This window comes from Copadichromis virginalis, linkage group LG19 (assembly GCF_057382275.1).
Source record: "Copadichromis virginalis isolate Kocher_CV1m ecotype Utaka linkage group LG19, C_Virginalis_male_GT1.1, whole genome shotgun sequence".
Lineage (NCBI taxonomy): Eukaryota > Metazoa > Chordata > Actinopteri > Cichliformes > Cichlidae > Copadichromis > Copadichromis virginalis.
The window spans coordinates 24,356,283-24,380,134 of NC_140636.1; the positions used below are offsets into that span (position 1 = coordinate 24,356,283).

The window sequence follows — 23,852 nt, forward strand, 5'->3', positions numbered from 1 at the left end:
GGAAGCCCATTTTGACTTGAACCTTTCTTTAAAGCTTAATCAGCATGTAAGAGAATTTAAGTGGCTTCTTCCTTTGTCACAGCTAAACAATTAGCCCGATGTAGTAAATTTACACCTGAGCTCATGTGACATTGTACCTGGTATAATGATATTCTGTCAATAAGCCTTTCTTCAGTTTCTTCAACCAGACCAACAGAAGGAATACTTTCTTCAACAGCCTCCAGATGTTGGTTCAGACTCTGGTAGTCCTGCACCAAATGGCACCAAGTCTGAAAATAAACATTATTATAAATAAATATTTAAAATTCAGTCGTCTGACAAGTACATCTTTGCTCTTTTAATCAGCACACTTGTTACTATGTAACTATAATAATATTTTTTTAACTTTACCATTAATTTGATTTTTTGTCCTACAGTACAACTCCAACTCTCATAGCTACCAACTTTAATATGTAATTTTTTTCAAGGTAATTAAAAGGCTTTTAAAAATGTGTTTATATAGCTAGTGATGTTCTAATATATAACATTTAAAAACTAAGTAAATGTCTTTCATTAAACATGTCATATCTATTATATCTACATGTAATAAGATACAGTTAAACCAACCACACTTGGAACTGGTCACAAAATTATCCGTTATCAGAATTTTTGTGACTATGTTAACCTTCCTTTTACACAAATATGGCATATATACTCCTTCACCTACCTCTAGGATACACTCCAGTTCAACTCCTTTACTGTGTGCCTCTTTGAGGACTCTCTGAGCCTCAGCTAGTGTCTCTTCCAAGGCTTGGTTTTCTTTGGGAAGCATCAGGCCACTGATCTTCCTGAAGTATGTTTCCGTTAGAATCATATGGGACTCTAGACCCTGGAAGAACTCCTAAAAGAGGCCAGAAACAAAGACGATCAGCTCTATTTGTCTCCTGCATCACAACAAATTGGGTTCAACACGTAACCTTGTTGATTCTTTAAGCCTAAAGGATTTAGCAGGTGACTATACTTTATGTTTGTCCAGGTGATTCTGGACTTCCTCCACAGAGCTGGCAATAATTCTCTGATCGGCAGCCATCTTGTCTTTAGCTGTGTCCACCAGGTCTTTCAGGTCCTGCAGAGCACGTTCATACTGCTCCTTCAGTGCCATGTTCTGGTTCAGCCCACTGCGCCGGGAACCCACTGTCATCACCAGCTCCTCATAAGAATCCTGGAAAAACACAAAAAATCAGTTTCCGGTTGTGCATCTTTTGAATTTGACGGTAATTTCTTCACTGTACATTCAGAAGTAAAACCAAATTGATGATTTCTCCGTGAGCCATCAATCATGTATGTTACCTGTAGTTTGAGCAGTTTGTTTGTTGAGATCTGATCCGCGTGCAGTGCTGATCCTCTGGTTTTAAGTTCTGTGATTCTTTGTTCAAAGTCTTTCAGGCTCTCCTCTGCACTGGCAATGACCTGAGAGAAACCGATTAGATGTATTAAAGACATTCACAGTAATGTTCTTGTTTTCTGCAAGCTTTAATGGAAGATGGTTAAAGCTTCAGGAGGAATATTAGTCAACTCTTGCATTACCTCCAGTTGTTTTGACGCTGGTCTATCCATTGCTCCAGCTAGGGCTTGCAGTATCTGGCATTTGGTCTCAATTAAAGCAGTTTGAAGAAGCTGCAATTCAGTCTGTGTAAGACACGAGGTCATTTATAGGAAATTAAGACAAAATGCAAGCATGTCTGGTTTCATAATATAAAGATATAAATGTTGTTTCCTATAGGCTTGTCTTTGTCTTCTGCAACAGTGGCTTAACTTAATAAAAAGAAGCATTTCCCCAGCGGCTGTCTCTTTAAATCGTCAAACATTAAAGGGCTTGAAAAACAAAAAGCACAATATGAGGCAAACCTGATAGGATGTGAGTTCATGTGCTCTGCTCCTCATTTGGTCACAGCGTTGTCCCAGAGCACAACCCAGAGCTCCTAATCTCTCTTTGAGGCAGTTAAGGTTGTCTTCCAAAAGTACTCGTTCTTCGTGCCTTAACGCTGAAGATGAAGTGAGCAGAGTTTGGCTGAGCTTCACCTCCTCCGTCATATGCCTCACATCGTTCTCCAAGGTCTGCAGAAGAGGTCAGAATCATCAGCTTGATTTATACTAAATAATTACAAGGTGAAATCTGTAATATGGGAAAGCATTTTGATTGACGGTGTAACACTGCAGTTAAAATGACATAGCTTTATTTTTATGCACCAGCACCATGCTTCCCACCCAGAACTTTAGCCGCATGCTGGTGTAGACGTTACCATTTAACCCTTCTGATCATGTGATTTATTCATTTCAGATTTCCTGCAATATTTACTGAAGCTCCACAAATAAGGCCAATTGTACCTCCTGCTTTTGTAGCTGGGTCTCTGCATTTTCAGCCAGCAGCACTGAGCCAGAGAAGACGTTGTTCTCCACATTATCCAGCCAGGAGGAGGTGGATGACACAGCTGTGTAGAGCTGTTGTTCCATCTGCGCCACCTGTGTCTCACCACCACCAGGCTACATACACATGTACATGGGAAGAATGTACGTTTTCATTGAGACCACATGCTTGAAATAAAAAGTTGCATTTCCAACATTGCATTACAATATAATAACAGATATGCTAAACCTGCGGGGTGACGTCTTCTACTGTTTGCCTGAAGCTATCGTACAGAGTCTTCAGAGAGGACCTGTCAGCCTGGGTGTCTCCTTTAAACACCGGCCCAGATGTGGACACACGGGAAGCTCTCGAAAAAACCTAAAGGACAAAAAATACATATTAAACACTCTGATTTTTTTTTTCTATTGAGTGTATGCTAACAGGAATTAAAAACACAGGGATATGTACTGGCTGCTTGTGGTCCTGCTCCAGGGTTTTCTGCAGGAGCTGGAGTTTAGTTTTGAGCTCCAGTCTCAGACTCTCCCATCTCTGCCTCATCTGCTCCCGCCCAGCCTGCGTTTCCCTTTCAGCCAAGGCTGCCGGTGAAAATGGTTCTGTCATACTGCAGGATGACAGAGAATAAATTAGTGCTCTGTTACATTACTTACATTTATATTCTGCCATAAGAATGAACCTCATACATATACTTCATATTTTATTATTCAGTTAATTATTATTCATGTATAATATAACTGTTATTAAGAGACCTGGCACTGCTGGGTGAAGCCTGCAGGATGAGGATCTCCTCTCCTCTGCTGGCAACTGACTGAAGAAGCTTTTTCTGCTCTGCAAGCTGCTCTTCCAGTTCCTACAGTAGAAAACAAGCAACAAAACAACAGTGTTAGACTGTATGTGGCATCACAAAGAAACATTTATGAAGTTATTTATACAAATGCTTGTTAGACCCTTAGGGATACACATGTTTTGGTGAGAAGCACATATTTTTGGCTCCTGTGGGGACATGTCATTTATTGCACACTCACTCCTTTTTACATTCAACTCACAGATGAGGACTGACCCAAAAGACAAATTAAAGTTTGTCATCAACATTAAGATAAGAACATTTATTGTGCATTCCTGGGTAATAGTCAAAGAAATCCAATGACAAACTATGTAAGAACGTGTATTTAAGTCTATACTGAACTTAATGAAGGGTAAAAAAAGAAAATCACCTTCTGTCTCTGAAGACTGTCTTGGTGCTGTTGGGTTCGTGTGGTTCGGGCCTGGGCCAGCCAATCTTGTACACTGGGACTCTGAGAGAGGCTGGAGTCTGATTCACTGTCTTCCTGCTCCTGCAGAGAACCCTGTCGAATCAGAAAGTTAGATATAAGACAAATGCTTCAGAAAAAGTAGTATTATCAAATACAACAATTCAAAATTTACATGTGCATTTGTTGTAGACCCATTGCTGATAAATACACCAGTGCAAACTTTGCAAATATGGTAGTCACAGTGAGGACCAAACACAGAGTCAAATATTCTGCACTACATGCACACACATTAGCAGATGACAACATTTAGCCCATGCAGCAACCTCACCTGGATGTTACTCTGTTTGTCCTGTAGCATCCTCTGCAGCTCCAACAAACCACCCTTCAGTGTGCGTAACTTCCTCGCCAAATGTTCAGCTTCCTCTCTAGTGTCTGTGCGGCCTCCCCGCAGCAAGTTCTCACTGTGAACTGACAGCTCTGAGAGGGCCAGCACCTTCTCTTCAATCTCCAGCATCATGTTCTGCAGCAGTAGGAGGAGAGACGCCAGATCAAACATCGTGTTTCACCGCCTACAGGAGCTCCTCCATCTACACGACAGACTCTCCAGCTATGGATGAACCCCCTTCACCAGCAGCTTTCCCTGTCCAAAGGACAGGGACGGCTCTCATCCTTGGCCCACCTCTTCGGCCTTGCCTCCTGTGCAACATATTACCGCTAATCCTTCAGGCTCCGTGCTCTTCAGCATACATGCTCCCCCTCAACTTACAAACCAGTTTGTCTGTGTAGAACACCATTCTAATTCCAGACCAGCTGTCAGTGCCCATCAGTAAAGACTATCCAGATGTTTAAAGAAACATTTGTTTTTTGATATTACTGACATTCCTTTGCAATCGTTAGAGTCTGCATGTTATTCTACAGCAGAGAATCGCTTCCCACCCTGCTATCCTACACTCCCTGTACTCTAGGATTCCCCTACTTGGATATTCTAGCAGCTTTGTCCCGAGCACCAATCCAGGTAGCGAGCTCTGACTACACAGCCCTAGGCTTCTAACATGCCCCTGTCGCACAGAGAAATCTGCATAATCTGCTTAAGACTAGTGCTACAGTCACTTAGGTCCAGCCATGTGAAGGTCCCTATTACTCCTCTAATACGCTTGTTTACTCACTGAAAGGCCCCTGACCCCCTGAAATGATCCATGTGTAATAAGGACAAAATACTGAAAGATGAGACGTAGGTAAAAATCCACTGACAAATCTGATTTGCACTAGTGTGCTCAGAAAAAAATCCCTGAGCATCTAAAAAGTAATTCCAGACATCCACCTGTCATTTCTGAAAATTTCCTGTGACATGCATTATTAATTAACCCCACATTTATATTCACAAATCCATTAATATTCTCAAGTACGGCAGTGTTTGAGGCTGCATTACTGCAGGTGAACAGCAGGGGGAACTCTTACTTGACATTCAGCCAGTTGATTCTCCATATCTGTCTCCTCTGGAAGTTTAGGTTCAAGGAGGGACAATACAGCACTGCGCATTTTGCCCAACCACTGGTCCAGTTCATCTGCCTGGGTGTGATAGAGCTGTACGGCCTGTTCCTGAAGCTGACCCTCCAGGCGGTCACTGACACGCTCCTGAAGGATGCCACATCCAATTTGAGTTATTATAACAACTTTCTAAGTTGGTATTCGAGAAATAACGTTTGATTAATTAATAAAACAACTAGTTCTACTATTTGATATGATTTTTGCAAAAAATACCTCTAATAATTGTTGTTTCCCTGAGGCTTTCATGTGGATGGTGGCCATCCTCTCAGCTAACACAGCAAGGGAGGACTGCATGGCCAGCTGGTCAGCCATGTCTGAGTCCACAGCATCAGTGGCCAAATCTTCCGTGAAGCTTGTCTGCAGCCGGTCTATTTCTTCCTGCGCACTCTGAATCTCTTCTATCAGACCCTTTACAAAACAACCAAAAGTTAGCCTACTCAGTTTACAAGCAAGAACTGAGATAATGATGTAATGTTTACACAAAATACCATAATCCTATAAAAATAATATTAAAGATTCAAAACAAGGTGATAAATACATCTTCGACAAGTCTGACTTTCCTCAACTCAGCTCTCTAATCTTCACAATATGCAAGCCCTTTCTGTATGTGACAAACCTTATGTGCCTTTATGTGGCTATCCGGACTTTTATCTCCCTCCAGAGGCTCACTGAGTTTGGCTTCTAACGCCTCCATCTTAGAAGAGATTGATTGGAGTGAACCCTGGTAATGCTGCTGCTTCTCGAGAGCTTCATACAAAGATCTTTGCTTCTCACTGATCTGTAAGACAAAACAGAGTATAAAAAAGGTCTGAAATACCATTCATACACTAGTAATGATAACCATTAACAAGGAATAATCAAATACCAAATTCATAACATTGTTTCTAGTTGCTGAAAATAGTGTTTTATTAAAAAATGTTCAAATCTACGTGCTCGTAATCGACATTTTTTATTAAAAAAGCATGAAGATGAAGACTTTCACATACCACATTCTTTAAACTCTCCCAGGAGCGCTGCAGGTCATCTAAGTTGGCCACAGACTCAAAGGTTGGGTCATACAGTTCTTGAATGGGAGCTCTTGTGAGTGTCCCTCGTCCCATCTAAAGGGAAATTTAAAGGGTGTCATCAGAAGTTACGTTATTAAATGGATAGTAACCAGACAGAAATACTTGCACGAAGATGCAAATCTAATGTCATCTACACTACACAAGAGAATCTTTTTACTCAGCAACTTCGAACAAAAAGAAGAGAGAAGGCTGAAACCTTGGTTACAGTTGCTTCAGTGTGAGTTATGGGAGAAGGAGAACGGCACACAGGAGGAGAAGAGATCTCGCTGTTAGTGCCCTCCTCACCAGACTCCTCAGTTACAGGTGACAGCAGGGTGTGACAGCGTCCAGCTGTCATCTGGCACACCATGCAGGAAAACAGAAGAGCAGACATGCAAGGTAAATCGGAAAAGATGATGCATAGGAAAGGCGTAGATAAAAGTAAAAGCTCCACAATAGACCTGTCAGGAGCGAATTAAAGAAAAATATCCGGGCTATGCTAAAGCTTTAAACAGTAGAATAGGTCAACATATTTGTTTATTATCCAGCACAAACTTTATAGCCATCAGCACATTATGTTGTGCATGATGTTCTCTTACCACGACAGCTTGAGCTGCAGATTTCTTTGATTTCTCCCCATCCATCTCCTGGAGATCCTCAGGCAGACCCTCTACATCAGTCACTGTCAGGAGCATGGTGGCGTGCTTGGCCTTCACTGCCAGCATTTTGCATTTTGAGTTGAGTGAGGCGATTTGCTCCTGGTAACCTTTGATCTTTTGGGCAAGTTCCTAGTCAAAAATACAAAATACACACAGCAGTTATGGGTTACATATAAAGCTCAGTATGAAAGACAAGCAGATATCAGGATTTTTTTAATCAAAATAACAAATACAGCAGTGAATACAGCACATGTTCACACAGTAGGCTCCTGTTTTTCTTAAGAAGAAAGACGGGCAAAGTGAAAGAGTTAAAGTACTGTACTTCATGGTGTAGGATCTGGGCTTGCAGTTCCTGGATGTTGTTGGTGGGGATTGGTCTGTCCTGAATGACCCGGTGCGCTTCCTCTATCAGCCCCTGTAGATCTCTGACTTCCTGTTCATACTGCTCGTACTGCACCACTGCCTCCTGAAAAAAGTGAAGTGAAATAAGTTTTAATATTACATAATTCGTTAAATCTCAGAATGTAAAAAGAGTAAACTTTTCAAATCCAGTGCGTATTAAAAATTGAAAGAAACTTTGGTTACAACTTTGAAAGGACTCAAAACACACCTTAAAGGTGTCAAGTAACTTTCTATCAGTACCCAGCATTGTTGCATATTTTCTGTGAATACAGTGTTGACGTTATTGTGCTGCAGCAGCAGCGTCCCCCTGTACCTGTAAGATGTTGCACTGCTGAATGGCTACATGCTGCAAGTGACTGGCTTCTTGCTGCAGGCGCAGAGCTGTGCGACAGATAGCAAGGTTAGGCATCACCTCCTCTGGGACCTGCAGTGCACTCTGACACAGCTGCACGGCCTGAACCTGCTGCTTGAAGCTCTCCATATCCGCCAGCAGACGCTGTAAAAATGTAAAGTTAATATTGTATGAAAATGTTTAAAATACACAAGATGAAAAGTGAACATTTGAGGCTCTTTATTAACAATAAATAAATAAAAGGCATTCATATTTGTTGGTTACCTGTCTCTGAGCCAGCTGTTCTTTGAGGCTCTGGCGTGCCAACTCTGGTGAAGTCAGTGTAGCTTGGACCTGCTCCAGAGCAACATGGAGGGCCTTCACTTCATACTCCAGGGCTTCCATACTCTGAAGACAGACGTCCATAAGATAATTTTCACAAAGTGCTACGAGTATTAATGCTCCTTTGGGTAAATTCTACTAGTAAAACATGATTTTAAACTAAAATAGAGATTATCAAAAATCTTAACAAGTGAAACAAAAACAAAATCTTTTATTTTTCTGTACCTTGTCTGCATCCTGCAGACTCTGCAGTCGTGTCTTGATGCTTTGCTGAAGCTCCTCGGTGTGTCGACTGAGCTCACAAACCTGCTGGCTCATAGACTCGACCTGTAACACCTCAGATAGAAGCTCTACTTTCTCTGCCATGGATTCAAGGTCCCCGTGGAGCTCTCGAGACTCACGCAGGACAGCCTGAGTACAGAAAGAGAAAGGTTAGTGGTCACAGCATTGTTTCGTACAACAGCTAACTTTGCCATAGACAAAAAAACAGAACCCATTTATGACTAAATGTGACCACGTTTACGTGTATATGCATCAATCCAGCTCAAGCCATGTCCACCCATTTAGATTTTGCTTTTTTAGAGAGACTAATAACACTTTAAAAAACACGCCAACTCACCTGGTACATCCGTATCTGTTCCTGCAGATGAACAGAGGAGTTCCAGATGATGTTTGCCCTCACCAGGCTTTTGGCTTTTTCTGACCACCTCACAATGAAGTCCAGCATCTCATTATACTCATCTAAATAACAGACAGCCTGAAAAGCCACAATAAGAAAATGTAAACTCTCTTTACCTTTATTACTATGTTGGACTTATATAACTTATTGTTATATAAAGGTTTACAAACAAACCTTTTTGAGCCAGTTGTTTCTACAGTCTGCTAGTCTTGATGTGTGATGATGCATTTCTGACAGCTTGCTGATGGCATCACTTAGCTGTTTGGCCAGCAGGGGGTTTCTGCGGCCAAACTCTTGTACAGCTGCATCGAGCTCTGCAAGAGTGCGACCGCAGGTATCCAAGTCTTCAAAAAGACTCTGAGAAAAAAAATCGGTGCATAAAAGTTTATATCAATCATTGTTCTCAATGAAAAAAAGTGTAATTTTAGAGTTTCCTTTATCAACAACACATAAAATACGATCAAACACAAAGTAAGCATTCTACCTTGACCTCTTCTTTGGCATGGTCAACATCAGGAGATTTTTCCTTAAATTTAGTGGAGATGGCTTTGAGTTTCTCTGACATGTCATGGATTCTGGAGCTGAAGTCCTCCTTTATTTCTCTGGTTTTCTGATTTTCTCTCTCCTTGGAAAGAACCTGGAAAATAGATGAGAAAAGAAGTGACAGAAGTGACAAATGCTACAAATATGACCGATGCCCATTGATGTCTAGTTTATATTCAGGGCTGTGTGTGTTGTAGAGTACCTGATCCTCAATAGCACCCAGAGCAAGTGAGACCTCTGCTAGTTGCATGGAGATTTCTGAAGGGAGTATAGTGTAGAGGTCCAGGTACTTGCTCTGTTGTTGCTCTGCTAATTTATCCACATTCTGACGATAAGTGATCACATCTCCATGCACAACCTATGCGCAATAAAGAGAAGACCTATTTAGCCTTTTTTGGCATCAAACACTTTCACTGATATTGGCCATTAGAGAACAGAATATTTTGGAGACTTAGTCGAGGTATAGTGTGAGCAACAGTGTTCTTTTCAGACATATTTAATTCACAAATTGGACATTTCTCTGTGTAGACGACAGATTTTAGATGGCAGATATACCTCAAGCTCCTGCAACAGAGAATCAATGTCTGGAGTGGGATTGAGAAGAAGTTCCCTGGTCTCCTGTATCCAGGCTTTTACAACACTAAGTTCCTTCTCCACTTCCTCTCTGTCCCTCAGCTCCTGAGCTGCCTGAGCTCTTTTGGTCCTGGACTGTGTCAAAAGGCTGAAGACAAATAGATAATTAATTCATCTTATATTCTGAACAGCAACATAGATCGCACTTTTTCATCTCTGATCGCTACAGATGGACTTGTTTAAAGTTTCTCATCCTCCTACCTTTCCATTCGGTCTTGTACAGCTCTGATCTCCTTCAGGCTGGGCAGCTCATCTTGTCCATTTGTTGGTGAAGGCACTTCCACATCATGCAGCAGACTGAGTGCGTACTGGCGCAGCAGCATCAGGGATGACAGTTCCCGCTCCAAGTCTTGGCTCAACAAGTCATGCTGGTCTAACAGAGACTGCAGAGTGGCTTTGGAAGCCTTCTCCACAGCACTGTCAGGGAAACGACTTTGGAGCTCATCGCAGACCGCTTTAACCTTCACCATCTATATAAAGAAACATAAGTATAGATGTTTTCTACTGCAAATCTTTATTTTTCCATACTTAGCAAAATATTATTTCTCCCCATTGGCTGCAGTGTACCTTCTCTCTGAAAGTCCTCCATTCCTGTGCGGTGTCCTCAAGTACTCTCTCCCGTCCCCGTGCTACACTGCGTAATCGTGTCCACCGCTGCCACACAGTGGTCATGGAGCGACTGATGGTGGCCTTGCTGGCGTCACTCCCCACCAGCTCCAGCTGAGCTGCCTGTTCCTCTAAACCACTCAGCTTCTCTTGGAAGCCATTCACCAGAGATACAAGGGACTGAAAAAATTGAAAGAATGTCAGTAGCATGAAGCATTCACAGAAGCACCACCTATTGAATAAAATAATATTATAGGCTATCATACTCTGTGACTGCCTAGCTTGTCTTCAGCCTCTTGGCTTGTGGCTGCCTTTGCAGTAGAAAATTCAGTCAGTTTCTTCTCAGCCTCATTCATAAGCTCAATGACAGTCTGCCTTGCTTCCTGGTATGACTTCCACTGGGCCACACAGCTGAGAAAAACAGAATATATTCAAGTATAAAGTACCACTATAAAAGACCAACAATAAACTGCAGATAAAGGGCAGATTGCATGATCGGACTCTTTTCTTATTACCTGTGAAGGACTTCCTGGTGACACTGGAGCTGATCTCGAACCTCCACGCCTCTCTGCTTTGCCGACTCCACACTCACCCGTAGCTGCTCTTTAGCAGTAGGGTTGACCAGTTTCTCCAGCTGAGGAAGGAGGGTTTGCAGTTCCTCTAGGTGGCTGAGAAACTCCTGTTCTGTGGCCATGATATCTGCCTGCTGCCTCAGACACTCTTCATAGTTCTCCACATCCACACCCAAGCTAGCTTGCTGCAGGAAAGATACGGCATCTTCGAGCCACTCGCACGCTGCTTGCATCCTGAAGTGGTATTTCTGACACAACACCAAGGCTTCCTCCAGAGTAATCTTAATCAAAAAAAATCAAATGAGAAAAATATGAAAAGGAAACATCGATCTAATTCACTGAACAGCTAACAACTTCAAAAATGAAACATTTACATTCACTAAAGATGTTCCCACCTGTTTGGCAGTCAGTGCCTTCTGAACATCTGCCTGTAGCTTTGCCATTTCTTCAAGACTTGTATCTACGTGGGCTGGGACAAGCTCATTGGCACTGATAAACTCCTGCTTTTCCCTGCTGCTGAGAGCAGCCACAATTCTCAGCCTGGACTGCACTTCTTCTTGCATGATTTGCTGCTTCCTGATCTCCTCCTGGACCTTCTCCACCCTGACATCCACAATCACAGCACAGTCAAGATCATCCCTGACTAGCTGCAGCCAGTCCAGGGTCCTTTTCATCTCCGTCTCAAAGTCTTTGCTTTGGATAAACCTGTTCTCACATTCTTCGATCAGCTCCCCTACTGCAGCTTGTAAGGATTGCAGCTCCTCTTGCCAGAGCACCACTTGCTCTTTCGAGGCATCATGGGCTGCTTGGTCCACACGAGGAGCAAGAGTGTCCATCTGCTCCATGAGTCTTGACAAATGAGAGTTGGCGCTCTGGAGACTCCCTGCCAGAGCATGGTAGTTCTTTAGCCTCTCCTCAGCAGACTGCGTTTCTGCATTCACTTTAACCAGCTGCTCTTTTGTGGCCTTTAACTCAGAGTCAACCTGCATAGCCATCGCCTTGTGGTCCTCAAACGACTCCAAGGTTTCGTCCAGATGCTCCACTTTCTGTTCCACCAACCTCTTCAGTCCATTGTACAGGCTCACGAGCTGGGTCATTTCCTCCGGGCGCCACGGCTGGCCAGTGCTACGAAATCCCTCTTTCTTCTGGTTCAGTTCACTCACTGCTAGACCCAGGTTGCTCAGATCTTTCTGAATTGCTTTGTAATCACTCTGCAGGCTGACAACTTCTTCTGTTTGCAAGCCTACCGGCTGAGTCCCCAGATTATTATACTGTTCCTCAAGTTCTTTCAGTGCTTTGTGAGTGATATCTATGAAAGACTTGTACTCGTTCCTTGTAATAATGGCCTGCTGGATTTTCTCCTGTTTCTCTTTGGCTAGTGCTAATATGCTGTTATACTGCTGAGGAAGGGTGTTAAGTTTTTCATCTAAATAGCAGTGGTCAACTTCATTCAGAGTCGGCAATATTTCCTGGCCAGCTCTTTGGACAATTAGGAGGAGGTTCTCATACTCAATTGCCTGCTCAACTATTTGTTGATACTTCAGCAACTGTGCTTCCAGTTCAGCATCTCCAACCATCAAGTTTATTTCAGGAAAGGTGACTATATCAGCTTGCTTCAACCACTGGCATATTTTCTCTAAATCAGCCTTGAAATACTTCCTAGAGATAAGCACTTTTTCAAGTTCTTGAAGTTTCTGGCCACATCTATGAAGGGTTTTGTCAAAGATACTTTGCAGCTCCTGCAGCTTTGTGAGAATCTCATTCCTTTCTTCCTCACTCGCATCCCTCATCAGGTCTCTCCCCTGAGACCAGAGGGATGTCAGCTCGCTCTGATAGGCCTTCAGACTGCTCTGGATGTTGCGACAGGTTCTGACCTGCTTGGCTAGGTCATCAGGTAACAAAGCAATGTACTCTTCTGCCTGAGCCTTCTTCTCATTCTGTTGGACCCAGGAGATGGACTGACTTACAGCCATCAGGAACTGTGTCCTCTCAGTAAAAGCTTTGCTGAGGTGTTTTCTGCGCTGCGTCACCTTCACACTCAAAGATTCTACCTCAGATTGTGTGTCGGAAATCAGCTGCTGCAGATGCTGTCGTTCACTGAGGCCCAGCCGCGCTAACACCCTGTCAGCGTCGGCCATGGCCTGAGCCAGGAGGAGCTGCTTCACCTCCAACTCACTGCAGATGCTCAGGTGATCAAAGAGAAAGCTCTGAGCTAGCTCAGGAGGAGGACTCATTTTCATGGCCTCAGACAGGGCAGGCTGCTGCTCTTCAGCCCAATCTCGAGCCTCTTTCAGACGGGCCTCCACTTGATGCATATCCTCTAGGGTCACGACTGAGTCTTGGATTTTTCTTTCAATTAGGTTTTGCATCTGAGACCACCGCTGCTCAAAGTGGCTGATCTGCTCTTTAACCAGCTCTTTGTCATCCAAGTTCAAATGCTGGATGACTTTCTGTTTCTGATCCTTGAGGTCCTCAAGAGTGCCTTTTTGCTCTTCAAGAGTTATTGCAAGCTTCCTCAAGGCCTCCAAATGCTGAGATGAACTTTCGGCATCCGTTCTGTGAACACACACACAAAAAAACATTTCCTTAAATTTGTGGACACATAAAGATTACATTTTCTTGATTACGGAGCTGAAATTCAACTCTAGGAAAAAAACTCTATTTTTGATGAACAATTATTCTCGACAGTTTCTGCCCAGAAGACAATATTTACCTCCCAAGTTAAATGTAAATTTAATTTTCAAAAGCTGTGTTATTCCTGAATTGAAGTATAGTTCATATAAAAACACACCTGGCCAAATTGTCCCACTCTTTGGACACCTGTTCAAACAGCACCTCCACTGCAGCGATACACTCATGGTATTCTTTAGACCTCTGCAGATCTTCCTCTCTCTGGCTCTGGAGCTTGTTGGCCTGGTGACAGAGCTCGAGCCAGGAATGGCTCAGACGGTCAAGCTCTGCATGCTCTGGAGACTCTTGGGCGCCTGTTAATCTGCTCACGGTTTCAGTCATCTTGGTCAGGATACTCTGTTTAGACTGAAGTTGCTGGCTGCATTCCTGAGTGAGTATAGGGAATGGTCACCGGAAATACTTCAAAATACCAAGCAGATCTCACTTTAATCCCATCAAAACCCAGGCCACAAATGTTGCAATCACAAGGGAACAGATCAAGATTCACTGTGCTGTATGGTTAAAAAGCAAGTGAAAACATACAGTAAAACCTAATTTAGAAATATAAGTACAGAAGCAAGGGATACTTGATAGTTATTATTGAAAAAGAGTAAACCTATCTGTGCATTAATGAAGGACTGATGATTATGATAGTGTATCCTACCTTGGCTTGTGACAGCATGTTTTGTGCTATCTTGGTCTCCAGCTCTGCTGGCCTTCTGGAGAGGCTGAGAAGCTGCTGCTCCATGTCCTGGAACAGGCTGGTTAGGTCTTGCTTCTGTTCCTTGATCTCTCTCCAGCCCTCTGAAAGCTCTTGAGCACTGGACATCCGTTCCTCTATCTGCACAAACACATGGTAAATCTTTCTATGGTCAGTACAATACTTGCAAGATGATTCATTTTAAAGTGTATATGTGTCTGCACTAGCACACTGCATGCCTTATTAAAGCATATACTGAGTAATTGCTTAATTAACAGCCAAGTTGCTTTAGTATGCTACAATATTTTGCACTTGGTCTGAAGTTCTTCAACATACCAAAAAAATTGGTCGAGCTTATTGCAAAATAGAGTGACTATTACCTATATTATGATTATATATCCACACTTTATATCCACTTTTATGTTGCAACAGGAGGTAAAAAAGATACCGACCGTGAGTTTGACTTGCTGGACCTCCGCAGCTGTCACTCTTACGGCGTCATCGGACAGGTCACACACAGAGCAAACCAGGTCTAGGTAAGTGCTGGCCTGCTCCTGAAGTGCTCTGTAGTGCTTCACCTGTGTTTGCAAAAGTAATAATCAAAATAAGTTATAGAAAAATAACTGAAAGACTGAAAAACTGTGCAGTGCTAAATACCTGCTTCAGTGCTTCCTGCAGACCAGATGGTCCCTGATCATTGAGCTGAAGCTCCTCTTGTACAGTAGAGAGCCACGTTTGACACTGCTGCAATGTGTCCTGGTGATTAACATGTTTCTGCAGTTCCCGATCCAGACTCTGGTAGACCTGTGGAATATGTTTTGCATTACATACTTTATCCTTCAGTTTTGATTTGCTTTCCTTTTTTTTTTTTTTTTAAACAAAACACTCGAGAAACAAAAGAGTATGGTCTTCGTCTTCAATTACTCACACGTTGGGCAGTACTGCAGATTGCAGAGTAGCTATCACTGGTTCCCTGTATGTGAGCCTGGACCTGCTGACTGATCTTGGTTTGAACTTGGTCTGTACAACTGGCAACAAGACCTTCTCCCTTCTGCTTCAAGCTGGCAAGACGCTCCTCAAAACTGGCTATTTCCTCCATTATAGCCTAAAAATGATGACACAAGAGCAAAGCTGTTGAATTAAGGAAAAGCAGAGCTAACTTTGGACTACTACTTTAAACTGTAACATCAATGCTTTGAAACTTTGAACAAGAAATACGAAGTTGATTACTTTGTGTCTGGCAAGCTGTTGAGTGGCCATCTCCATACTGCTGGTCTGCATGGAGTCTGAGGTCACCAGCCTACTGGACATCTGCAGAAGCCACTTCTCAGCTTCCTGCAGCTCACTGTTGTAATCCTCATGTTCTTTCACCCACTCCACAAGGTTCTGGACCTGAGCCTGAAACACAAAAAAACCCATTTCTGTGTATTTTTTTTAAATTACGCCTGAAAAAGTATAGGCTTTGGACCAAAGTTTGACTTTTTTAATGTTTGCTCATATATTATAATAAAAATAGCACAAGCAATGATTAAAATGTAGGATATTGGACCTATTTCACACCCTTCATTCCAAGTTATATTAGTTATATCTAAGTAGGAAACAGTTAAAAATACCTTAGCAGCCAGGCACAGATCCTGATAATCAGCCTGCAACCTTCTCATGTTTTCGCTGATAGTTGGATCGTTTACTGTATCAAGCAGCGCCTCTCCTTTCTCAGTGACAGATTTCACTGCTGACTCATGAGACTGGACTGTCTGCTGGATGGTCTGTGTGCATAACAAGGAAGAAACATATTGCATGTAAATCAAGCAGTTGTCTCTTTCTCTTTCAAGTTCATTCTCTCACTGGTGCAAAGCTAAAAAGGATTTAGCGGTATGAAGTTACCTTGTACTTTGCCAGCTGAGCCTTCTTCTGGTAAAGTTCAGCTTTAGGCTCTACATTTGATGCTAAAAGGTTCTTGGTCTCCATCACCCACTGGGCCTGGGCCTTGTACTTATCCATAAAGTCTTTGGAGAGGGAGATGCACTTCTCAAGGGAGCTATGCTCTGTGCGCAGAGCTGCCATAAGTTCCTCAAGCTGGAAGAGTCGTGTGCCCACCTCCTCTTTGAGCTGCTCAGCTTCAGGCTCTTCCAAGAATGCCATTGCTCGCTCTGTCTTCTCCCTCATTGCCTTTAAGTAAATGTGACCCTGCTCCATGTCAGCCTGAAGAGCCTGAAATGACATGGGCTAGCATGAGTGATCGATGTCTCTATTGTGACATAATACTTCCAGCGTAAACAGGCTTTAGAAAAAAACAAATTCATTTCTGTATTAGGTCTAATCCTGTGAACGTCTTTATAGATAGTATAAGCAGAAGAGATGCTATTTAATAAACTATACCTCTAGTTTCTTCATCTTTCTCTCCATGGCAAAGCGGTCCACTATATCAACACTTATAGCCACAGTGCTGAAGTTATTCTGAGCTGTGCTGAGCCAGTCTGAGAAGGTCGTGAAAACACACTGTGCCTCTTCGATGCAAGACACCTCTTCCTGGAGCTGTTTGATAGTCTCCTGCAAAGTAAAAAAAGAAGTAAACATAACAAAGAAAAAGTTAAAGAGGAGGCAAAAGCTTAGGGTAACTTAAACTAATCAAATCTTATGATTATCAGTCTAAATATAAATTCACAATGTCAATAAAGGCATAGTAATATTTGCAGTTCCAGTGACGTTGTGTTCAAAATCACGTTACCAGTAAATGCAGAAGCAGGGCGTGGTAGCGGGCTGTGATCTGGGTGGCTCTGGTACTGATCCTGCTGCTAATATGTGTCTCATCAAGAACCTGCTGAGCCAAAAGACTCAGGCCCTCCATTTCTTCTTGATAAACCAGCACTTCCTCCTGCCAGCTCTAATTAAAGAAGCATGCTATTAATGTCAGGACCAGACTTGGATAATTCGATTTTATTATATTCATTACTTGACTGCAGAGCAAATTAATTTCTTCAACATTCAGCCATGAAAACTAGAAAACCTAAATGACCTGATAGAGGAGACAATGAGTGACACAATAATATGAGCAACTAATTATTTACAAATAACACTGCAGATCTGTACAACTCAGAAAAGATTGTCACAAGTCTACCTTTTGTGTATACTACACTAACCTTTATGAGCTGAAGCTGAGCATCTTTAGTGGCACGGTCAGATCGCCGATGACTACGCAGTTGTGCTTTGGTCTCCATGCCCTTTAGCCAGCTGTCAAGACGCTGGAACTTCTGCTCCATCTGCCGAAGTTTGGCTAGAGCACTGTTGAGCTGGGCTCGGGTGTCTGATAGCCGGGCCTGGTAAAGCCGCCACTCTTGCTGAAGGGTCTCTAGAGCTCTGTCTTCTAGCTGAGGCAAGCCCCAGGGAATGACCAGCTCTCGACTCACCAGTAGAGTGTTTAGTAAAGCCTGGCCCTCTGTGCAGTGAAGCTGTAGTTCCTGTAATTGTATAAACGCTTGCTTTCACATAATATACTCCATGCTAGTGTTTTCTAACCATTTAATCCTTATTGAGTGATAATTTCCACAGTAATAATTGCTGGACCTGTAGCTTTTGGAGAGTCTCTTCCAGCATATCAACATCACCCTCCAGCTGGGTGTAGCAGCCAAGCTTCTCTTGTTCCTGTTCTAGCCACTCTTCAAATGCATGAAGGCCCCGTTGATACTCTTGGTGGGCTTTCACCAGCTCCTCAGCTTTGCCAACAGCCCTCTGAAGAAGTGGAGAGCGATAAAAATTCAGCGTGAGCTATTATTTTTCTTAAATTAACCCACAGATGAGTCTCACTTGTAGTTTTTTATTAAAAAAAGCATTCTTTTGCAGACATCTTTAGGTTGATTTTTTTGTATCAAGCTGTAACACTGAAACTGAAATTCTGCATACGATTCTAGCACTGGTCAAATGTGTTGAGTTATTACCATTGCATTGTCTTTGACAGTGTTATAGCGCTCCTGCAGATCTTGGAGTTCCAGCTGAGTGACATAGTTCTCAGTGATGCTGGCACTCTTTGCTGTTATGGTGTCCAGTAGGGTGTTATGGGTGAGCACTTCCTCATACAGTAACTGAAACCCCAAAATTAACAATCCACTGAAAAAATATGCTTGTAAGACTATTAGAGCATAAGGTTAACACAATAAATTGTATATTTAGCACACAGTATGTAGTAGTTGTAATAGTAGAAGATTTCAGTGCCTTAGCTTTGCTCAGATTTGCAGTTTTATCTCTCATCTCTGGGCATTGTTTATCAGCAGGATCGAGACTCTCCTCAACATGCTCAATCCAAGCAACAAACTGGCGTACATCTTCCTGGTAACTGGTCCACTGAGACAGGGAGCCCTCCAATTGACTATCAAATTTAAAGATTAATATACCGTGAGACAGTGTTTGATGCAACAGCGGTAATACGACATGAAAAAACTGAAAATACAGATGCAGCCTCAAAGTAAATCATTTACACTCTCCATGGAAATACATTTACTAAAGAATGCACTATAAAGCAACCAAACAGTACTTGCTGTTACTTTTGGTAATGCACAAACCTTTTGCATTGAATAGAAGCAGAGAGCAGAGCATCCCAAGAATCTTTTAGCTCCTGTATTTGTTTTTGAACCGCAGGCACTCCCTCAGCTGAGGTGTTCCTCTGAACTGATTCTCCTCTTGTGATCAGCATCTTCAGCTGAATTTCCTTCTCCTGACGTGCAGTTAGCAAAGCCTGGTGCAAAATCCACCCATGTGCATTTATTAAGATCCTATACTGGTATTAAACATGGTATGTTTTACTTTTGAAAAACAATAGTGACTTGGTATACCTCCAGCTTGATCATCCTGCTGTCAAGAACATTTTTGTCAGCTGTGGGAGCACAGTAAGTCTGCAACATATGGCTGGTGTCAACCACCCAGTTCTGCAGCTCTTTTAAACCTTGGGAGAAAAGCTGGTGCTCAGTGACTATCCGATCAATTCGTGATGCCTTCTCCTGCAGAACCATAAGGCAGACACAACCAGCAAGTTACCAGACAGATGGAATCCACAGCCGCTTCACACTTTCAAACTTCAAAGTGCACATGCAGATTTAGATATCTTGCAAAGATACATTTAAATTAGTTTGTATAACCTCATTTAAAAGAGCTGCAATAACAAAACAAAGGAATCAGTGTTTAGTTAGGTAAGTTAGTACCATCACAGTTATGATCTGTAAAACATTATTAAGTCAGAGCTCTGTCCAGTCTAGTTCCTCTGTCTTCTCTCCACGCCTACCCCAGAAATACCCCAGTGCTCAAGCAGTTTGGTAAGCATTACTTTACCTTTGTCAGGTTGGTTAAAGCTAGGTACTGAGCAGAGAGCTGTGACACACGGTGCACAAAACCCTTGCCGGCAGCATGTTCGTCCCACAACAGCTTGGCCTTCTCTTTCAGCCTGCTCAGCTGAACCTCTTGAGAGGCTAACTCCTCAAGCACAGACTGGAAAAGCACAAGCAGGTTATCAAAGACACATGCAAGCTGGCGCACAGATATATAAGACAGTTAAATTCAGACAAACAACAAGGAGTTAGAGATGGGAACATGACAAAAAGGAAAGCGAAAGAGATATCGTGCCAGCGCTAGTCTCAATAAAGCTCTTGGTCATGACATGCAGTCGAGCCCTCAGAAAATAGTCAGTGGACAAGTTTAAATAATGAAAAATGTTATAAAAGGTCTTTTCATAGGTTAAATATATTAACTCATATTAAGGACACTGTTAAAAAGACATATGAGTAGCAAAGGAGCAGAAAGTATTTGCAGTTAGCATAAGCTCTTGGCAGTGCATCTAAAGTGAAGAGCAGCAATGCTTTAACTCTGTAACTTAGCTGGAATGGAGAGCTTCTGTCAATGGAAGTTAGGTTCACACTTAAACTGAGTGGCATAATTGGCCTTTATGTGTGTTCCAAGTCTGGTTGATTTTGAACATTAGTACCTGTAGCTTGTGAAGCTCCAACTTCTTGGCTGTGAGATCATGAAGTCTTGTGCTGCTCTCCTGTACAGCCAGCTCTGTGGCGTTTAGGAAGTCCTGAACAGGTTCTGCACTCGCCTCAAAGTCCTTCATCTGTGACACAAGATTCTGAAACACACAGGTAGACTGATGCATCACTTGGCATAAATCTGATTTCTACACTGATGGTTTTAGGGAATAAGATGCCCCCAGTTACTGACAAGGGGTGTTTGAATGCTCACTTGCAGACATGTCTCTCTGTTGTGCAGACTGGACATCATGTTTTTCCAGTCCTCTCTGGCAGTGTTCATTTTAGCCCGAACTGCATCAACTTTATCTTTAGCTGTGACACTAGTGACAAGCTCACCGTTCACAACCACAGCATTCAGCTTTGACTGACCTTGCTCCCTATCACTTAGAAACTCCTGTTAAGGAAAAAAGGAGATGAGAAGATCAATTATTAGGCTGAAATATTTGATATAGATGCTAGGTCTTTAGTTAGTTCTATACCTGAATTTTCTGAAAGCTAGACGAGGCCTCACTGAGATTTTGAGGTGCATCAAAGCACTTCGCCGTGTTGATCTTAGCATTAACCAACCACTGTTGGAACTCTCTGAAGGCGGAGCGGAAACCTTGTTCCAGCAGCTTCTCTTTGCCCTGGCACTCCCTGGAGGCTTGGAGACTCAGACTAGAAACAAATCATGACGAATTTAAGAATTTCTTTCTGTTAATGTCATTATTTCCAGTCAAATCTGAAATTGTTGATTGTATTTTCTTATTTTTTGTTATAACTTTCTTGATCAATCATTTTTAAATACATGAAAAAATGTATCACACAGTATAGTGTATAAAATAATGGTCTACATTGGAATAAAACATCATTACTTTTACTTACCTATTGTATTCCTTGATGAGAGCAGACACTCTCTCCGACTGTGTTCCCATTTCTCTGGAGAATCGGCACAGATCGTTTAGTTTAGTCTTCAGACTATCAGACATGGGCTCAGCTTTGACAAGTTCCTCCAAAGTGTCCTAAATGGAAAACAAATATGAAGTTATGGACCGTCAATTAATATTAACTTATCATTGGAACCAAACTAAAGCCAAGACTTGCCTTTGCTATCTGCCAGCCCTTAACAGCTTCTTCTCCATCATTTTTTCTCTCTGCTTGGGTCAGCCTTAGTCGCCAGTCCTGCAGCTGTCGGTTGAAGTCCTGCAGGTCCTGCTCCAACTGTGCTGACAGGCTGTTGAACTCTTGTTCAGAGCTTGCTATCTGTGAGAGTGTGGTCTCTAGACTTGCACGTGTCTGTAGTGCTGCCCGCTCCCACTGTTCCCATGATGACAACAGGGCTGCTTCCTCTCGCTCTATAGTCTCATATCCCCCCGATCCGGTGTAGTCTCTTGCCACTGCTCCGCATCTTTGAACCCGGTTCAGCCTCTCTCTGCCTCGCTGCTTAGAGTCAAGCAACTCCTGGAAAGATCCAAAGGAATGGCAAACAAATTAAATGCAAATTTCTACTAATTAAATCTGTAAACAGCAGCAAACTGTGCCCCCGCTGGATATAACGAGAAGATATCTGTCAACTGAGAAACCTGTAAACTCAGTAGTTAATGTAGCCCGCTTTTAATATTTGTTTTCGGGATAAATCCATGCGCTCAGTGAACCAGTTGTTTGCTCAGTCACACTCATGGTCTGACAAATTAAACAGTGTATTAATTCCTTCCATCTGATTCTAATTTTAAATATTTTTTTTCTGCCTGTAGGACCTTTTTATCAGGTTGACAATCCCACTCCATATTTTAGACACTTTTATAAATAAATATAAAATAACAATTTCTTAGGTTTTAAATGGCACAGCTGACTGGGTAACTTAATTATACTGAGCTCTTGACTGTGGCCAAAATCATAAAATTATTGCTACCTCTGGCACAAAAAACTGGGATTCATGTCCAGCCCTTATTTGATGCTAAGAAGCATGGAGGAAGAACATCTTGATTCCTTATGGTTGTCTCCCTAGTGCTTACTTGGGGAAGTTTTCAGGCTGGAATATGAGACGTGCATCACAGTGGAAAAACTAAATAACCTCAAATACTTTTTGCCTTGAATATAAGCAATTATGGTTATTAAGCTTCCTCACCTGCACTTTGGAGAGCTTTCTTTTAATGCAAACTGAGTCTCCTGACAGGTCAGACCAGCGCTGGAGTTCCTCTTTTGCTGAAATTAGCCAGTCGTTGAAGTCTCTCACAGCATCAAGATATTGCTCATGCTCAGACACGATGTTTTGCATGGACTGTACTTTACCCTTTGGGGGAAAAAAGACAATGAAAACACTGTCAGTTATGAATGAGTCAGCTTCCTGGATCCAGACTCTGTTTAGCTGTCCCGTTTTCCTGTACTGATGATCAACGATTCAGTAATTATTTGTAAGCACCATTTAGCCTATGCCTGAAGTTAAATCACCTTGACAACAGCTGAGATATCAGCAAAGTGTGCATTGAGCTCTGCCCTTGACTCTGGTCCAAAAATCTGATCACCAGTTTTTTCATGCAACTCCACCGCTTTGTCTGTTAGGCGTGACAGGACTGCTGCATGAGTGTCCACGTCAGCCTGGATGGCTCTGAGGCGCTCAAGTAAAGCCGACTTCTCTTTGAGGCCTGGCTGCTGAGGCAGAGTCATCCCCACCTCTTGCTCCACTGACTCCATCCACTGCTGCAGCTGGCTTTTATTTTCCTGATAGCTGGTCCACTGAGCCACTGTCCACTCCAGACGACTATAGAAAAATGACAAAATTTCATCACGTAATGTAGATAATGTAACTTTTATCAGATGCCGTGTAGAGGACATGTTTCCTACCTGTGACAACTCATAGATGTCATTAACATATTAGCCCAGGCATCCTTCAGGCTCTGGAGCTGCAGACAAATAGCTTCTTGCCCTTCCATTCTGTTGTGCTTTAGAACCTGTTCACCTTTTCCTACTGTCATGTTGAGCTTCACCTCACCTTCACCCTTCATTAGCAGGATATCCTGAACATATGAGAAAACAGTAAGGAAGATCTATGAGATCGCTTATGCACTTCAAAATGTGTCCAGACAACACTGTGAACCAAATAACTGCATTTCTGGTACACATTATTTACTGACCTGTACAAGGCCTAGTCTTTTTTCCAGAGTCTCTTTATTTCCTACTGTGCTGTTGAGTGAAGCCAGGCGCTCCTGGACACCATTGAGCCAGGTCCAGGTAGCCTGCAGTGTCTCTTCAAAGGCCTGTTGCTCTTGCAAAGTGAGCTGGCAACTGCGCAGCCTCTCTCTCACACGCCTCAGCAAGGCCTGGTGTTGTGATTGAAGCTGAGCAGAAACTCTTGTCTCACTTCCATCACCTCGCCCACCTTCATTAAGTGCCTGCCCCTCTTGACAGAGACGCTCAAATGAATCCCTGCATGTAGGAAGGTAGGATGTTTAATTGCTTTGAATCTTTTGG

General features: G+C 42.6%; 1 protein-coding gene across 2 annotated transcripts in view; it reads right to left on the reverse strand.

The window, feature by feature from the left end:
• syne1b (spectrin repeat containing, nuclear envelope 1b) overlaps window positions 1-23,852 on the reverse strand; it is a 68,139-nt gene that overhangs the window by 17,990 nt on the left and 26,297 nt on the right. For both annotated transcript variants that reach the window (XM_085441813.1, XM_085441812.1), the window contains 58 exons: window positions 23,516-23,807; window positions 23,226-23,398; window positions 22,833-23,142; window positions 22,510-22,674; window positions 21,486-21,842; window positions 21,267-21,403; window positions 20,882-21,059; window positions 20,614-20,796; window positions 20,357-20,500; window positions 19,708-19,863; window positions 19,215-19,379; window positions 18,945-19,117; window positions 18,598-18,751; window positions 18,324-18,467; window positions 17,953-18,117; window positions 17,529-17,846; window positions 17,117-17,272; window positions 16,768-16,938; window positions 16,273-16,599; window positions 16,002-16,154; window positions 15,619-15,786; window positions 15,317-15,493; window positions 15,046-15,192; window positions 14,841-14,966; window positions 14,353-14,529; window positions 13,810-14,075; window positions 11,414-13,574; window positions 10,962-11,299; window positions 10,713-10,857; window positions 10,408-10,626; window positions 10,042-10,310; window positions 9,763-9,928; window positions 9,410-9,565; window positions 9,149-9,301; window positions 8,839-9,021; window positions 8,605-8,742; window positions 8,211-8,396; window positions 7,929-8,051; window positions 7,626-7,808; window positions 7,233-7,376; window positions 6,851-7,039; window positions 6,469-6,609; window positions 6,192-6,305; window positions 5,822-5,983; window positions 5,419-5,613; window positions 5,116-5,292; window positions 3,986-4,177; window positions 3,619-3,750; window positions 3,154-3,254; window positions 2,855-3,008; window positions 2,636-2,764; window positions 2,368-2,523; window positions 1,888-2,097; window positions 1,567-1,668; window positions 1,330-1,449; window positions 1,001-1,201; window positions 707-880; window positions 138-269 (listed from right to left, as the gene is read on the reverse strand). In XM_085441813.1, coding sequence (XP_085297939.1) covers window positions 138-269; window positions 707-880; window positions 1,001-1,201; window positions 1,330-1,449; window positions 1,567-1,668; window positions 1,888-2,097; window positions 2,368-2,523; window positions 2,636-2,764; window positions 2,855-3,008; window positions 3,154-3,254; window positions 3,619-3,750; window positions 3,986-4,177; window positions 5,116-5,292; window positions 5,419-5,613; window positions 5,822-5,983; window positions 6,192-6,305; window positions 6,469-6,609; window positions 6,851-7,039; window positions 7,233-7,376; window positions 7,626-7,808; window positions 7,929-8,051; window positions 8,211-8,396; window positions 8,605-8,742; window positions 8,839-9,021; window positions 9,149-9,301; window positions 9,410-9,565; window positions 9,763-9,928; window positions 10,042-10,310; window positions 10,408-10,626; window positions 10,713-10,857; window positions 10,962-11,299; window positions 11,414-13,574; window positions 13,810-14,075; window positions 14,353-14,529; window positions 14,841-14,966; window positions 15,046-15,192; window positions 15,317-15,493; window positions 15,619-15,786; window positions 16,002-16,154; window positions 16,273-16,599; window positions 16,768-16,938; window positions 17,117-17,272; window positions 17,529-17,846; window positions 17,953-18,117; window positions 18,324-18,467; window positions 18,598-18,751; window positions 18,945-19,117; window positions 19,215-19,379; window positions 19,708-19,863; window positions 20,357-20,500; window positions 20,614-20,796; window positions 20,882-21,059; window positions 21,267-21,403; window positions 21,486-21,842; window positions 22,510-22,674; window positions 22,833-23,142; window positions 23,226-23,398; window positions 23,516-23,807 — 12,427 coding nt within the window. The remainder of the gene's footprint in view (window positions 1-137; window positions 270-706; window positions 881-1,000; window positions 1,202-1,329; window positions 1,450-1,566; window positions 1,669-1,887; window positions 2,098-2,367; window positions 2,524-2,635; window positions 2,765-2,854; window positions 3,009-3,153; window positions 3,255-3,618; window positions 3,751-3,985; window positions 4,178-5,115; window positions 5,293-5,418; window positions 5,614-5,821; window positions 5,984-6,191; window positions 6,306-6,468; window positions 6,610-6,850; window positions 7,040-7,232; window positions 7,377-7,625; window positions 7,809-7,928; window positions 8,052-8,210; window positions 8,397-8,604; window positions 8,743-8,838; window positions 9,022-9,148; window positions 9,302-9,409; window positions 9,566-9,762; window positions 9,929-10,041; window positions 10,311-10,407; window positions 10,627-10,712; window positions 10,858-10,961; window positions 11,300-11,413; window positions 13,575-13,809; window positions 14,076-14,352; window positions 14,530-14,840; window positions 14,967-15,045; window positions 15,193-15,316; window positions 15,494-15,618; window positions 15,787-16,001; window positions 16,155-16,272; window positions 16,600-16,767; window positions 16,939-17,116; window positions 17,273-17,528; window positions 17,847-17,952; window positions 18,118-18,323; window positions 18,468-18,597; window positions 18,752-18,944; window positions 19,118-19,214; window positions 19,380-19,707; window positions 19,864-20,356; window positions 20,501-20,613; window positions 20,797-20,881; window positions 21,060-21,266; window positions 21,404-21,485; window positions 21,843-22,509; window positions 22,675-22,832; window positions 23,143-23,225; window positions 23,399-23,515; window positions 23,808-23,852) is intronic.